At 34.9% G+C, this 17,816-nt stretch overlaps 1 protein-coding gene across 1 annotated transcript; it reads right to left on the bottom strand.

The window, feature by feature from the left end:
* On the bottom strand, positions 6,710-17,816 carry LOC109840360. The gene is made up of 5 exons (XM_020408981.1): positions 17,677-17,816; positions 17,343-17,607; positions 17,203-17,283; positions 7,515-7,638; positions 6,710-7,197 (listed from the first exon to the last, which is right to left on the bottom strand). The coding sequence occupies exons 1-5, from the start codon at positions 17,696-17,698 to the stop codon at positions 7,165-7,167; spliced, it is 525 nt and encodes a 174-aa protein (XP_020264570.1). The 5' UTR covers positions 17,699-17,816; the 3' UTR covers positions 6,710-7,164.

Genomic DNA, 17,816 nt, shown 5'->3' with positions numbered 1-17,816 from the left:
TTGTGAAATTTCTAATTTCATAAGTTCTTCAATTATTAAATTTGCAACATTAGCACCAGTATGTGACTCTTCTATTGCAATAAAAGAAACAACTCTTTTAAACATTTGCCAATTTTCATCAATCCAGTGTGCTGTGATACATAAATATCCAGTTTGTGCTCTAGATGTCCAAATATCAGAAGTTAAAGAAAATTTACAGTTTAAATTTTTAAAATAAGAAATTATTTTTCCTTGTTCCTCCTGATAATATTTTAAAATATCACGTTGACAGGTTTGACGAGAAAATTTTTTAAATGCAGGATAAAAACCATCTCTAAACATATCTTCAAATTCATCATCTTCTACTAATTTAAAAGGAAGGTTTTTAAGAATGATAAACCTGATTACGCATTTCCTGGCTCTGGCAGCGTCATAGTTCCAACTACCGAGACTACCAGAAGAGGAGGATTGAGAAATCATAGATTGTCGGATATCACCTTGAGGAGTCTGGCCTTTGTTGTGTTTATCTAAATGGCGTTTGAGGTGGTTGGTGCCGCTCTTATGATGAGCTTGAAAAATCTTGCCGCACAAAGCACACTTAGCCTTCTGGGTGAGGATCCTACCGTGTTCATCCTTGGTGACGTCGATCTTCTCGTAAAAATTCCACACATCGGATCTTGGCCGTTTAGGAGCTCTTGGTGCAGATTCGTCGCCACCGGATTCGAGATTAACTTCGGTAGGAGGACTCATAGTAGGAGGACTCATAGTAGGAGGACTCAATTCAGGATCGGGAGATATGTTTTGCTCTTCATAATCAGATCCGGAAGCCATTTGGGGATTGGATTAGAAAGTATAAATAAGAGAGTATAAGAGTATAAGAGAGAGTATAAGAGTATAAGAGAGAAGAGATGAGTTTTTGGTGTGAAGAAAACAAATGAAAACCCCCCTCTATTTATAGAACCAGCCCCCTAGGTAAATGACCAAAATAACCTCACAAAATAGCCGTTTTTTGACCGTTTTTGGGAACAAAACGGTCAAACAACTGTTTATGGCCGTTACGGCCGGGCCGGGCCGGGCCGGCCCGGGCCCGGCGCGCTTTGGCGCCAAACGGTCACCTTTGGTGACCGTTGTGGCCGGGCCGGCCGGTCGGTTTTTTGGCCACAACGGTTACCTTGGTGACTGTTGTGGCCGGGCGGCCCGGCCGGTCGTTTTCACACAATGGTCACCATGGTGACCGTTGTGGCCGGCGCCGGGCCGGCCGGCCTAATTCGCGGCAAGGTCACCACTGGTGACCGTTGCCACCCGGGCGCGGGCTCCGGTCCCGGACGTTGACGCGGCCGCGGGCGTTGACGCGCGGCGGCAGCACTGTACCGGGTCGGGCGTCGCTGGCTGAGGCCACCCGGGACCCAGGGCCCGGAACCCGGCCTGGCCCGGTTTTCCGGGCCGAGGCCTGGCCGGGGCCGGGCCGCGGCCCGGCCGGGCCCGGGCCAGCGGGTAAAATGGACGGCCGACTACATATGATCATAGAGATAAATAGTAAAATTATAGAAATACTCATTACTTTGTAATTTTTATTTCTTACCTGAAAATTTATGATAAATTATTTTAGAAAGAGTTGCAAATGATAGTGGTATAGATAAATAGGTGCAAATCTAGTTGCGATGTATTCCTCTGTTGTGATGCGACAAATTCCAAAATAAATTTGTAATTGTTAGTGATTATTAATAAACAATTTATTTTTATTATTTTAATTTCTATAATTTTTTTATTTATAAATTATATAATTACAAGTGATTAATAATATGATTGATTTTTTATCAAAATTTTGCTTGATTTATTGTTATTTACTCTTGAATTTTTGAAAAATAAAATAAAATTTTTAGCAAAAAAAGGACAAAAATGGGAAAATGACCAGTTGATGAGAGGAAAAAAAGATGAACGTAAGGAACAAAAAAACCCTAACAAAATTGTTCCGATTTATCCCACTAGCCAAAAAATATTTTACTTTAATAATTATCCTATTTTACATGAAAATGTCCAAATTAACTAACACCCCATACCCATAAATATAGTGTGGTTTCAGATAGGGAGAAAAAACCCCTGATAATAATAATGATGATGATGATAAATGCAAAGAAAGGTAATTAAGAGAGGGAGAAAAAACCCCATAAATATAGTGTGGTTTCAGAGAGGGAGAAAAAACCCCTGATAATAATGATGATGATGATAAATGCAAAGAAAGGTAATTAAGAGAGGATACAGGTTAATGAGAGGCAAGGAACAAAAGAGATGAACGTGCGCGTAGCTTTCGGGCGGGCATTAACACGATGCCACCATCCAACCTCCCACGTGGTGCCCGCGTCCTCATGCCACGGGTGCCTCCCCGTTGCCTGCTCTTTATCCCTCACCTACTAAATGTTTCAAAATTTGCACATATGACCAAAAGCAATAAACAGTTTTTCTTGAAGCTAAAAATTTTTGCTAATCGTACATCTGATAACAAAATATTAAACCAAATAGACTAAATATTGCAAGTTTATCAAAAAAAAAATTGGGGAAAAAAATAATTTGAAAATCTAAATTCAAATAAATAAAGTAAATTTGAATTTTTAACTAATTTCTTTTTTGCTAACGCTAACCATGCGAGCGACAATTGTTTTCGATGTGTAAAAATCCATCTGTGGAAATTTGTTTTAAGTAGCGATTATTTGCAATGTTTCTTCTGAATTATCAACGGAATTTTCTTAGTATTAACGTGCATATGACTGAGCATGTAACGTCGTCATTAAGTCAGATAACTTATTATATGCACATAAATTTGGTGATCATAGATTGTTTATGTACAATATTCATTAGCATATAAACATTTAATTGGATATGAAGCATACCAAATATGTGACTGTCACTCGGATGAGTCACATCTATATTAATATGCATGCCTAACTACTGGGAACGAGGCTCGCTCAACAAATGATAGCCCGAACTAGGCCGCTGGTGGACTCCAAAGGAGTTAAAGTTGAGCGGACTGACTAGGTTTCCCTTGTTACCAAAAAAACAAATGATAGCCATGAGGGACTGTTTAATTCAAAAACCCCATTATGAGAAAACCTAATTTCAAAGGGAAAAAAAAAACTATTTTTGTGTTTTCCAGCCACTTCTTAGAAATGAGTTTTTATTGTTTGGTTTGGGCAAGAACAACCTCAATTCCTAGAAAATCATAATTTCAATTGCTTGGTTCATTGTCTAAAAAATAGGAAAACATACACATGAAATATCTGTTAGATCTACATCATAAAACTTGAGATCTAAAACCATATAGCCATGATTAATTCAAAGGAGATTAACAAAATCTAAAGAGAGCGGAAGCTTATACCTGAATCCATTGCTTGATCTTGATTTTGGGTTTTGGATCTTCTAACCTTAGGGTTTTCTCTTTAGCCGAATTTCTCTCTTAGATGGGGGTGAAGAGAATTAGAGAATGTAACCCTAGGTTAGGGACCATAACCCCTTATTTATAGATGTTGTACTTTTGTAATTTAGCCCCTCAATAAATTACAATTACAACCTGGTATCTGCACATATAACCCCATGACTTATTTAAATACCAAATTAACCCAACTTAATTGATCACTTCAGTGGGTTATCCTGAAAGATAGCAATACACAATGATTAATCATATGTGCCCACAAATAGATTTATTAGATTAAATCCAACAATATCATCTCAGCCAAAAACCCTTAAAATATTTTATTTTAACCAACTTCAGCCTTTTCCTTTAAAAAAGTTAGGAAATGAATTCTCTCAGAAAAGTGTTATTAATGTTTTGGGAACTCACTTCTTAGAAAACAGGGTTGAAATAAACATTGCAAGCGGTCTCTAAAATTGAAAAACTGACACATTTTTTCACAGAAATTATTTTTAGGGTGTTTTCTAATTTTTTTTTTTGGCCGAACCAAATAGCCCCTAAATGTCAACTCTTTATTGTGGAACTTTGTGCTAATTGGAATGCTAAAAAGCCAAATGACAAGGTACTATGTTATTTCAATATTGGCAAGTGTGACAGTTCTTGCAATTAATATGAAGCAATATTTTTTGGCAGCTGTACATGTAATGATGCACAAGCGTTTATGCAGGGAGGCATGCCAAAATAACGGATGAAACGAGTAGAAAATAATACGAGGGAATGGAGACTGTGGAGTACGGGGTACATAGATTAAATTAGTAGGTGAAGTCCAAACCTTGCGTTATCTGAAGGGTGCGAAAAAAAAATCTGTATCCGCGGATATATCTGTATATGTATCGGTTAAAATACGGATATAGTTACTAGATATCTAATTTTGATAGGATATGAACTTATTTGTAATGGAAACGAAATTTCATTTATCTTTCTTTCCTCGGAACTAATTTGACCTGTTAATCAAACTGGGACTAATGAAGGAGCCAAAGGGGCATGATGTGATCTGAGACCAACCCTATTCAAAAAGCCCAGTGGGCGAAGTGTCTTACGCTAGAATCTGGATGTTATATAATATGGCTCTATCTTTAGAAGTCACTATAACCAGAAGGATTTCATCAGCTTGCGCCTCATAATAGGGACCTACTTTGCATTATTAAGCATTAAATCCACACAATGTTTCTAAAGTTCCAAATAATAGAAAGTGGGATCTAACAAGAGAAACCCAGGTCTAGAGCTATTGTTTTAGACATCCGGATTTATTCAAGATGTAAGATAAAGAAGGGCTAATTGCGAACATGCTGCTTGTAGTATCACTAATTGCAGAGACCCCCCCTGTAATTCTATTTATTGCGTATCGACCCCTGTAGTATTGGCCCAAGGATGAATACACCTCCTAAGCGAACATTTTTTTCTAACTCTTTTAAATGTTTTAAAAAAGCAAGTAGGTGTCTATACTCGTCAATAGAGCTGTGAGGAGTTTATCCGTACGCTCGAACAATTTTAGTAATTTTAAGAGTACAAAACAATTCACTCAAGGAGTCTATTCGCAACCAGCAAAACTATAGGAGGTCTATTCGCAATAAATAAAATTACAAGGAGCCTATTTACAATTGGGTGATTGATTCTAAGGGGTCTGTTCGCAATTAACCCTATGAAAAATTACTTCTGAACCAGTTTTCTTGTTCTACTGATATAAAATCACATTAATGACAGTAACTAAAATTTCCCATGGTAGATACAAAAACAAAATGAAAAACATATTAATGATTCAATGTTCTCCAAAATCTGTTTGACTACAGATATCCTTGCGAATTTTCTATTGTGCTCTTTGTTTGGAAATTCTTGATGCAGTCACATGCCTGGGTTTGAATTTTTTTTTTTTTTTCACATGCCTTGGTTTTCTTTGGCCTGTGTAAGTCAGGCTTCAACCAAGATATAGCCCTAAGATAGTTGGCCATGGGAATGATGGGCTATAGAAAGTACCATGTGATGACTTGGATGGCTCATGCACATCATGCTTATCATTGTTAGGGTCAGTTTGATATTGTTACAGCCCGTAATATATTACTTACATAAATAGCTCATAAAAGCAATTTATATAAACCCTCAAAAATAATCATTTGGCAATCATATATCAAAAGTTGTTTTTTAAAGCAGCTAATATGTTTGACAAAACAGTGTTTAAAGATCAAAAAAGCAATTAATGTGCTTAAAGATCACCGTCAAAAATAAATATCATATCATACAAGCATATAAACAAAAAAAAGTAGAAATTGCATTTAAAAGCATTCTGAGATTGCCTTTAAAAACAGAAGCAATTTTAATAAACATTGCAAAAGAAAATTTCACCAAATACTATTATTGACTATTTAAAAAAACATAGCCAAAGCACAAAAAAAAAAGGAAAAGCGATACCAAACTAGGCCTTAATGGCAATCGTGTTACTTTCACAAAAACCACCTCCACTTTGGGGGATTTTTCATATAACCCCTTTGAACTTTGATCTAACATAAGTCATAGCCCACAAGGGTCACTCACAAACCGCCACTGAACTTTGAATTTATCTACCTCCATACAATTTGAAAGTAAATAAAATTGTTTTAAGAGAAAACAAGGCCAAAATTTTGACAAGGCATGTTGCCTGTAAATGACAATTTACAAAATTGATGTTTTCTCTCTCAAGAAAATTCCAAAATTTTGGTTAAATATAACATTAAAAAATTAGTAAAAAGTGAAAAAAGCAAAGCGAATTTTACTACCATAACTTGCTTCGAACATGTATGTCAATTTTCCTGACATTTTTGCACTATGAACAATCATGTCACTTCAGTGAAAATTTGCATCTGTAACTATATAATTGTAATCTTCAAAAAAGATAGTTACAATGCGATTGCAACTACTTATTTTGTTTCAAATGTACTCTTCTTGCGACCGCTCTCAGGAGCTGCAGTCTTCTTGCGACTACTCTCAGTTAAATATTATGAATAAATAAATAAAACAAGATTGATGCATGAATATCAATAGCATAATCCATGTACTTCCAACATTTACTCTAGAAATTAGACCAAAAAGGAAAATTTATGCTTTGTAAATAGGATGGACAGATCGTACAATAGTACTCAGCGCAAGAATGGTAGTTACCAATACAACCTAAATGAAACATAGAAGCAATGGGATCTCAATCAGACATATCATGCACCCATTATAACAGAGACAACATAATTCAAAGAAAAGACATAAAATCAGCCCACTGGTTCAATATTAGTCCAAGTATAATTGAAAATTTTACCACTTCGGAATTTAAGTACTAGATATTTAACCGTCCTCTACAGGGATATGCAATAAACTAATAACAATCAAGTGTTTCCAATAAAGAAGCGCTTAAAGTCACCAACCAAAAATATGCTTATCACCTACTTCTCAAAAAACATGACGCTATCAAGTTCAAATGTTAAAGAAAGGTCACATCTGGTGGAAATCCATTTAGAGAAGGCATAAAATGATAGCGGTAGATATATGCAGTTTCACCGCCGGATCTATATAACTTACAGATACTCTCAACAATCATAATAATACTGAAGTCAAAAGCTGGTAAATATAAATCTGAAGGCAAGACACACGAGCATCAACTTCTGGTCTTCAAGCAAGCAGTCGTGTGATAAAAACTAATCAGAGCTGACTGGAAACTCAAACTTGCTACCTCTCCTCTCGAACAACGGTCGTTTCTTTTAAATTTGCAACCTTTTCCTTTGAAACTCAAGCTACGGAACCAAAAAAAGGAGTCTCAGAAGAAGTACAAACGCCACAAAAAGTTCATGGGTTTATACTGGATTACTTGTGGACAGACCCCTGTACACTGCCTAATTGCAGACAGGACCCTCTGCAGTTATTGTTGTAGAGTGATTTTTTTTAACTCAAAGAAAAATAATTTTTAGTTGACAAGTAGACCTACTGAAGGTTAAAAAAGTCAAACAAAAAAAAGTTTCTAAAAAATATCACTCAATCTGAAACAATAGAACTACAGGGAGGCTATCAGTAATTAACCCATTTATAGTCAACAAAAAGGAAGAGGTTTTACCACTTTCTTCACACGGTCATTGGCAGCTGGAGTTCCTCCGCTAACATTTGAAGGGTGATATGGGCTGCTTACTCGGACTTCATTCATCACAACTATGACAGTCTTGTCCCAGCGAACAGGAAGCCTAATTATACAAGAGGGCTTACTTAGTTGGTGATAAGAATTAAGACTACAAAGGAGAAGGTTTTCATGGTTCAGATTACAAGTGACTCGCACTGGGGTTAAATCTCTAGACAGCCTATTTATAGAAATATCCCACACATTCACTCTGATATAGACATGCAAAGACAAGAATGTCAGAATAAATTTTGTGCGATATTTTTCTCCAGATAGGCTGACTAGGGTTTGAGTGATGACAGAAAGCCTGATGAAAAAGAATAAAGTGGATTGTGAGACATTGCAAGGGACTACACTTCACGTTCCCCATTTGCATATTGTTTCTGGTCTTTTGAATAGCATACACACATATAAAGCGTTCAAGTATTTCAAGAAAGACCAAAGTATATTGATTTCTATATATACTTGTCTATTAAACATTGTAAGCATAAAACTACCACGAATCAGCAATATTGATCACGATCAAATGTTATGACATACACCTCATCGCATGATGTCATATGACAATCCAGCAGTAACATCTTTGTTCTGATATTATAAAAGACAATCAAAAACGAAAATGAAGCAGTGCCCTGTTTTCTTAAAAGAATGATCAGGTCAGTGAGTATCAAAATGATATTGATAAATCTCAAGGACCAAGCTGCATGATTTTGATAAAGCAGCATCAACAATTCAGGTAGGAGAGGAAAAGAGAGTACACATTTGAGGGAGGAGGTTTCACAGTATCTGTGACGCAGAGACCACATTCTCAAATAAAATGGGAAGCTTTTATGCGATCAGGATTTCTTAATGCTAAGAAGTAGCCAGCTTTACATTTTTAAGCGACCCGGCGTTTATTGATGCCGAGAAATGTCACTGGGATTTCTGCATTACAAGAAAATTTGAGGAGGTTCCAAATGGGGAAGAATAGGAAAGAATGATGAAAAACATAGTAGCTATTCCTCATATCTTAACAGAAGAAAATAGGGGAGGATGAAGAATATAAGAGAAAGAATAGGATAAAAAGGAAGACCTTTGTCTTCGAAAGGAACACAGCTCATCATATTCACTTATCTAAAAATTTTCAATCACATGCAGCCTTTTTATAATCAACTAGTATGTAACACGTACTTTGCACGTAATGCATATTAAGTAATGCTAAGAGACTAAAATATTCAAAGGCTATCTAACATTGCATTTGTCACGATTTTTTTTAACAACAATAAAGAGGACTCAAACAGAACCCCCAACCACCCACTCGTCATGAATTTATTGACATTTATATTAGTTTTTCTCTCCACAAATTTGCATACTTGTATAACTAATAGATTGATGTTTTTTCGTAAATTGAAGATGAAATCGGTGGCAGATATGTTCGTTTCCGCCAAAGCAATACAATTTTCTCTCAATTATCGCCTCTAAAATCTGGTTGACTGCAAGGTATCCTGATTACTATAATCGAGGAACTCACTCCATTGTGAAATCTTGAGATCCAAGTGGAATGTTTATGGAAATAGATTAGTCCTGAAATGATTAGTGCATAATTAATAAAGAGAATTTGATTAGTCAATAAGAAAATATACATGAATGATTTAAATATGAGTTCATATTCTCACTAAATTTTATATTAAATGCATTATTAGGAGGTTTAGAAGGGGAAATGTTATAAATTACTTTATCAGTTAGGATTTAATTATCATATTGCAATAGTTTTTTCAAAAAAATTAAGACAACCAAACTAAACTAAAAACCCAGAAGCAGAACAAAGAATGTGGATTAATACTGCTCCTTATCAGACTGCAAAACATTGTGTAAAAATGATGGTGAATCTTCAAGTTATACGACAAAATCATTAATTTCCTTAATTCTTTGGACCAACACATGAGCCTTTATATTCTCCATTTAACAACTTACCTGAAAATCTCATTCCTCAAGTCATGTACAACATCACTGAATATCATCCACAAAGTGTTCAAAAAGCGAGTGTCGCTTCACATTATTATGAATACCTCTAATTATCACATCCACATGTTCTTTAAAAATTACCTTCCCACATCCATTGTTAAGAGCAAATGTAATAGATTGCCACATCGCTTGGAATTCTGCATGCTTAGAATTACCTCATATCCAAATACTATGATTACAATAGTTAGTAATATATATTATGATAATTTATATGTTATTTCTAGACAACAACAAGAGATTAACATTTATACTAGAATTCGTGTCCACAAATTTTTTATACATTAGATGCACATATCAATATATTTTAGTATTAGATTAGATGTTAGATGTTTAAATAAATACTAAATTATGATATAATTTATAAATATAAGTTATGATATTATTATCTTATATATTAAAATTGTATATTTATTGACATAAGTTATGATATTATTATCTTATATATTAAAATTGTATATTTATCATATAATATCTAATATCTATAGCGAAATATTTATCTCATTTAACATAAGACTAATATGGTTAAAATTTCTAATATATCAATTCTTATGTTTAGTGCAAGAATAATTATAGTATAATAAATAGAATGAATTGAATAAATTTCTAATTAAAATTTATAATATATATTTAGTTTTTAATATTAGTTCTCATGTTTATTGCAAGAATAATTATAGTGTAATAAAAAAATGAATTGGATAAATTTTAAGACATTACTGTGAATTATCAAAATTTAGAAGGGTAAAAGAGGCAATCAGAAGTTTTAACAACCCCATCCTTTTTTATTAGTATAGATCAGCAATTACATGATAAAAACACTTGTGATACTATAAATAACTACTCGTAAAACCATGACTCTTGAGATACCATAACCAACTCCTACCATAACATGACCAAAAAGTAGAACTCTTGGGATAACATAACAATTAACAAGTGATTGCTAATTGAAACATGACAAAGAATGACGCTTCAAATCCCATGACTCAACTTATTGCTTAGTAAAAATGTAATATACTGCAATTACACCTCTAATAAAGACTAGAACTAGAAAAAGGGTAACTCTCGTTCAACTTAAACATGCATTAACGTCTTTCTTGGTTCGTGGGAAGGGAATGCTCATTCCCACTTCTTATTCATGCATACCATACAGAATACCTTTTTAGAAGCTAGAATGATCATTCCTACTTCTATTCATTCTCACTTTATGTGGGAATGAGCATTTCAAATGAGATGGTAGCGAATGAGCATTCTCGCTTAAGTGAGAATCAAGTAATTTGAAATAAATTCCAAAGATGTCCAAATTGTTTATTAATTATTCATACCAAAAATTAAAAAAATTATCATTCCAGCTTCATTCTCTAATCGCACCCATATGTGAGAATAAGAATGAGCATTCCACTTTCACACCAATTTCATTTCATTCTTTATTTCATTTCGTTCTCGCTTGACTTCGTTCCCGCGAACCAAACGAGGCGTAATTGTTATCTAACACAATATCTCGTTGAACAAGGAACCCCAAGAATTCATTGGGTATTATAACGAATCCCATGAGAACAAATATACTTAAGAACGATGACACACAAACATGATAATTGTGTGAATGCGGCTTTGAAATTGTCTTATTACAAGATTACATGAGAAGATAAATTCTTGAAACATTCATAACTATTTGGACAAAATGAACAAAACCTAGTTGGTGAACTCTCAAGTTCCCCAATAAAGTATGAATTTGCCTATTTTTCCATTTAAACTATGTGTGTGTCCAATGTGATCATTTTGTGAGCTACAATGAAATATTAAATAGATTCCTGATGTGATAGTGTTTTTTTTGTATTTATTGATATTTTGCGATTAAAAAAATAATTTTTCAATTCCTAAAAAGGGTTAAAGGGTAAAAGGTCTTGGGGTAAAGTGGTTAAGAATTTTTTTGGTTTGGGAAAGGGAGACATGCTGATAAAAACCCATGAAGAAATACAAAAAGTTATTGCTACATCATTGATATGTTAAATATTTCATTGTAAGCTCAACAAATGACCATATTGAAACCGCAAACATAGTTTTAGTGACAAAATAGGTAAATTAATATGAAAGTTCATCAGTACTTTGAGTTAGTTATTTTGCCCCAACTATATTTGTATTACAAGGAGCTAATTTCACATTTGAATAAAAATTTTGGCTTAGGTAGTGAGGATATCACTTATGAAAGGATATGTCAAAAGCAACTTACTATTTATATTACATAAGCATATATTTTTCGCATCGAATATGTGAGAATAAGAATGAGCATAACACTTAAATGTATATCTTGCATGCATTAAATTACTATTATTCCTGAAACTGGGCTCATGTGACTTTCTTTTGAAATTAGTTTGGCTAATTTTTATGTTGTTTGTTGTCTCTAATTCCTGATCGAAACTATTTTATGTGCACTATAATCTATGTGATAGTGCTCTGTAACTCCAATGCACTTAGTCATATCTCCATGAGTCTTAGTCATATTTGCAATCTAATTAGATATTACAAAACTAAGCTCCTATAGATAACGTTTGGTGTTAGTTTCATGCTCTAATTGAACCTTATTTCGATTCTAAATTCTCAAATTTGCTGCCCTTATTTCACGTCAATGCTAATACACCACATGTTAGAATCATATGCTTCAGTGTCAAGAAGACTGTCACGGTAATTAGTACAAATTAAACAGTCATCTTATAATGATCATCTAAACACTTACGAGTGTGTGTATTTTTGTATGCATATACAGGAACCCTCGAGGAAATTGTTGTCGGTGCTAAGTTCGCCACAACCGATAGGTAACTCTTCACTTATATTTCTTTCTATGCTATGAAAATTCACTTACATTCTCTTGCTTCTGATGAAATGTTATTTGAACCACTTCATGTGTAGGATGTTGCAGATAGCTCGTTTATCAACTATCCTATTTGATCCATGCCTTGAAATTTGGTAAATTCATATTATAAGGGGTATTGCCTCAACTTTCGATCATCTTGATTAGTGACATCTATGTGCTGTATTTTTTGGGTTACGAGTGTTAATTCACTATTAGTATTCTATTAAATCCCGTGGAGACCAAGTGCCCTATGTGAGGACGCTCACCGGTGGATGTATGTATGAAGGCAATGCACGATATTGACATTATCCCAGAAGTGGGAACTTACGATCATGAATATCTAGTTGTTTATTCTTTTCGATGTTCATAACTTCATGTTAATCCTTGATGCTACTATGGATGCTACTATTGATATCTACTATTTTATTTTGTCTGTAGCATATCACTTCCATATCCCTCTATGGTTGTACCTATGGCTTTTTTTGTTACCTATTAAGCCTTAAGCTCACCCCTATTATTTATTTTACATCCCATGTAGGTACTAATCCAGAAGAGGGAAAATGTGTGACAAGTGAGTTTGAAAACTAGTTTAGAAATGCTCTTTTTTCGTACTTTTGCACTACTTATGTACTATCATGTACTTAAAACTTTTATTTCGGATTTCAGCAAGTAATATATTGTTCCGTTAAGCTTTCTAGCTTTTATTCTGGTATTCTGTGCACTCAGCTGTTAACCTGAGATTTCTAGGCGTTGTATGGTTGCGATATAGACGTGAATTTGTACTTTGATATTGCTTATACATGATGTATATGAAAATTAGGCAGGTTGACCTTTAATCTTGTGGTTGGGTCATGTGCAATTTTCACACACCTCTTGGGCCCCGTCTTTATTAGTTTTGGGGGCCGTTATAGGTAGGCTTGCCTCTCTTCTAGAAGGTAAGGTTATGGTAGTAAGTGGTTACACATGTACATCATGTGGATTTTTTGCTCGGCTAGATAATCGATTGACAACCAAAGATATTCCAAGAACTAAGGTGTTTATTAAACATCATGTTTATCTTCATACCAAAGACCAACCTCTTCGTGCCATCTTATTTCTCTTGCAAATTGCAACTAATATACATCGATAATTAAACTAGCTTTATATGAAGAATATATACTTTGATAACTTTCTTGAGGAGAAAGTTTATAAGAAGAAACCACACGAGTTTGTTGCTAGAAAAGTAAACAGCTAAAATTTTTAGGTTAAGGCCATGCCTAATTTGAAGAAGTTAGCTAAAGCATGGCTTAACAGTTTCATAAGATTGATAAGGGATCTGGCCTTTAACGATGCTATGCTGATTCTTTAGCTTTTCTATAAACATTGTCAATTAAGACAAAAAAACAACCCACAAATTAACTATTGAAATCACATAAGAGGATCTAGTGATATTTATCTCTTAAATAAACATGAACTTAGCTTAATAATTAACAGTTAATTATCTTATAGAAAATTATCACAATTATAGATAAAAGAAAAAAATTAAATAGAAAATGCGTAGGGTTTTGCATTTTAGACGCCTGAATCATTATTAATTATGTGTTTTGTCCTCAAATCTTCATATATCTAAATTAGACCACAGAAATCTCTAAAATTGTCTTAAAAGAATTTTTCATATTTAACTAGTTACTCTTTTTTTACTGTTATTGTCATGTAGTTTTTGCTGCACCATTATGCCCTTAGTAAAGACAATAGTAACGTTTTGACAAATGCACTTAGCTACCCTTTCTACCAACATCTCTTGATCTTTCTTAGACCGACTCTCTTTTGTAATTTCTCATATTTCCTACTCCTATGCCCTCTTTCCTCAATCTCTCCATTTTCTCGGCCTCTCACCTATTTGGAAGAAAATCTAACTAATGAGGGTATTAATGTAATTCAACGAAAATGGTTAAGAGTTAATTGTAGACTGATAAAATTTTTGGACAGAATCCATCTAGGCGCTTTTTAAAACTTAATAGATTTTGTCTAATTTAAAAATATGAAGAATTACTAGGTCTAATATAGAACTAAAGAAGATTCGAGATATAATACAACAAACTCATATTAAATTATAAACTTGTAACCCTCAACGGTCACCACAACTACAAAGTTTTTATAAAGTGGAAGGAAACTTTTGACATGGTATTAAAATAAGTCAGGTTCAATTCTAATGGACCACGAATTTAAAGCAGATTTTAAAAAAAATATCACTAGATGAGCCTAGATTTTGACCCATGAAAATATCTTGTCAGACGTGTTTAAGTATAATACTGTAATCATCAACCTCCACCACAACTTCAGAGTTTTGAGTGCAATGATGGAGACGTTTGATAGGCCAAATATTTATATGACAGTGGTGTTGCATATAATGTAGATGTAAATGGGATTTTTGCTCCAGTAACTATAAGCCCCAAATCCTAACCCTAACCATGACCCTAGATCAATAATTTTCATAGAAAAGATCCATTCTATTCCTTGATCTTGTAGCATGATACACCAGCTCCTCCATGCTTAATCTCACCAATAATACCTTATTTTTCAACAACAAATCCATTCATCTATCGTCAGCTACTGACAAGCTAATCTCCATCAGCTCGCTACCCACTTTTAAGTTATTCGGGATAGTAAGAAAAATGTTCTTAAAGGAGCCATGAATTATCTCTGATATTCTAAACTATACCCAACATGTCATGTGTCACCGACACCGGACAACAAATTACCAGTGTTTCTAACAAGTAATAAAAAACAACTAACTTATGACATGTCTTGAGAGTTAAGGATAACGTTAAACTCAACCATGTAAAGTAATTGATAATTGATTTAAGAGTAAATCTTTTGACACATATCAAATCTTACCAAAACAACTAAGATAGTAGTTGTTCATTAGCATTTAATTGATCATCGAGCCTTTTATCAAGCCTTTGGAATTACCTTTGTGTTTGTGATTATGATGATATATAAATATATATGTTATTAAAAATGTAATAGAATCATCATGGTCAAATAGGGGTGATGTCTAACTATTTCTATATTACATTCCAAAAGGTAATGTACAACCTTAGTTATAGAGGGAGTTTTTGAAGGATTGTTTTTATTATATGGAAGAAATTAGTCTTATAAGAACAATACATGAAAGTATCTGTAAGTTCAAGGTTATCGATAGTGCATAGGGTTGCATAGCGCTAAGGTACTACTAGGGCTATTTGTGCCTATAGCGACAAATAACGCATAGTCAAATAGCGGTCCAATTTAAATATATTTAAATATTCTAAAAAAACAATGGAAGGACAGGGCTTCTCTGAGGGCAGAACTTTGTCAAGGAGATGAAGCAAAGGCAGTTGGAGGATCTGGAAAGGAGAGAAGATGGAGATGGAGGTTGGAGGAGTTGGAGAGGAGAGGAGATAGAGATGGAGCTCGTCGAGGAGATTGTTGTTTGCTGTAGTGTCGAGGAAAAAAGAGCTGGTCTTGGAGTTAGAGGATTTGGAGAGGTGAAGGAATGGTGGAGGGAGGCAGTAGAGTTGGAGCTCGTCCAACACGGAAGAGAAAGAGAGAGGCGGAGGTCCGGTTAGGGTTTTTGAGAAAGAGGCGGAGGCAATCGAATGCAAAAGAGAGAGAGAATGAGTTTTATAAGTTGGGTCAGGTTCAGGTTTAATTCGGATCAAGTTTTTTATAAAAATCAACAAAAAAGCGCTAATTGCGCTCAAAAGCATATTTAAGCGCTATTAACAACTTTTGTGCGCTATTTCACGCTTTTCTTTGCTATTTCAAATGAATAGAGGTCACCGGTGCTTTTTCTCACCGCTATGGCCAAAATTATCACGGGCAAGGGCCGCTAATGCAATTGACCGCTATTTACAACACTGTCGTAAGTTTATACAAATTTACAAACTATTAAGGTTTAAAAATATCCACAAAGTCCAAAAGGCTCAAGCTATTAGGTGGGAGAATAATAGTAAAGTAAGCAAAGTGGCACAAAATGAAACACCATTACCCTCGCAAAACCAACCGGAGCACATGCAAATACGTTTCAAAAACAAAATGTGGGGAGGGAAGGGTCTAAGCCACAAATACCAATTGCTAAAACCATCATAAACTTCATTACCTAGAAAATTAAGATGTTGTGAAGTTGCTAATCAACATTTTTTCAATCAATAACATGGATAACAAACTGAAATGGCAAGAGCTTTCTGACATATCCGACTCCCACTCCAAAAACTTTCGAAAGTAGTCTCCGTTTGAATTTGATAACCTAACATTACTATTTGTCTACAAGTGAATCATCCTAAAGATTGAGATGATGGAGCGAACCATAAAGCTTCTTTGAATCTACTTATATTGTTGCAAAAATCACCATTAATAATCACAAATATCCTCCTATTGTCTTCCCGTTCCATGTATATGTAATCTCATTCTCATTATCTTTCGAGGTCCCATAAGGGTTCATGAAATAATAAAATTGCTCCCTTAAAAAAAGTTATCTGAAGGCATAGTTCATCGATACAACAAATTGTTTGGAAGCGGATTATGAATATTTCAATCACATCAAGCTTAACTCAGCAGCTCAAAGTCCCTCTCCTGTACTATAATCCTTTAACACTTCCACTTTGAGTCATGCTGCATGTATGCCTAATATATTCCAGATCTTAGTGAATTCTACAAATCCACTTTAAATGATTACACTATTCCTAAAGTAGGATCAGATCTCTAACTAATTCTAAGTCACAAGAAGCAATCTCAAATTAACCAAAAAAAAAAACTTACGTCTTGGACAATGCATCAAAAATGCTCTGGGCCTCGCTGCTAACTCCAACTCCAATCCTCTCGGCCTCGACCTCTGCTTGCCTGCAATTCATCCAATCAAACTAACAGACCATCAAAAGCCTCAGCGAAACAAGAATTACCTCACTGCAGTCTCCTCTCTAGCCTGCAGAGCATTGAGATCAAGATAGCACTTATTAAGATCGAGAGGATCCTCGCCCTGCCCTAGGTAAGTGAACTTCTCAATGTAATTAGCCTTCAAGAGGCGGACTTTTCGTCGAGGGCCATCGTTGGAGCTTCCCTCTTGAAGAACGAGGAGATTTGTGGGGCGATCGTAGCTGATGATCTGGCCATTGATCTCTTCGCCGAAGGTCGTCGCTAGGGTTAAGAAGCGGCCAACGGTCCAATCTGCAATTGATATTATTTTGTTCACTTAATTGTCAATAAAATCACGTAAGAAGGAGAGAGGTTTTGTACCGGAGGAGTCGGCGAGTCCCATCGACAGCGGCGACGGCGGGAGCAGGTTGACCTTTCGGTTCTTCGAGGGCGGTGGAGGTGTGGGCAGGGGTTTATTTTGTGGTTTGGGTTTCCTTTTTTGCTTTTTTACATCCAGATGC

Source organism: Asparagus officinalis, chromosome 5, assembly GCF_001876935.1.
Source record: "Asparagus officinalis chromosome 5, Aspof.V1, whole genome shotgun sequence".
Classification (NCBI taxonomy): Eukaryota; Viridiplantae; Streptophyta; class Magnoliopsida; order Asparagales; family Asparagaceae; genus Asparagus; species Asparagus officinalis.
This window is presented reverse-complemented; position numbering and strand designations above follow the sequence as displayed.

Excerpts from the sequence above, each read along its gene's own strand:
- LOC109840360 (XM_020408981.1), bottom strand. The coding sequence starts at position 17,698 with ATGGGACTCGCCGACTCCTCCG. Across the intron at positions 17,608-17,676 it reads GGGACTCGCCGACTCCTCCG|ATTGGACCGTTGGCCGCTTC; the intron begins GTACAAAACCTC and ends TATCAATTGCAG. Across the intron at positions 7,198-7,514 it reads ATGACCGTGTGAAGAAAGTG|CTTGAGTTTCAAAGGAAAAG; the intron begins GTAAAACCTCTT and ends TTGGTTCCGTAG.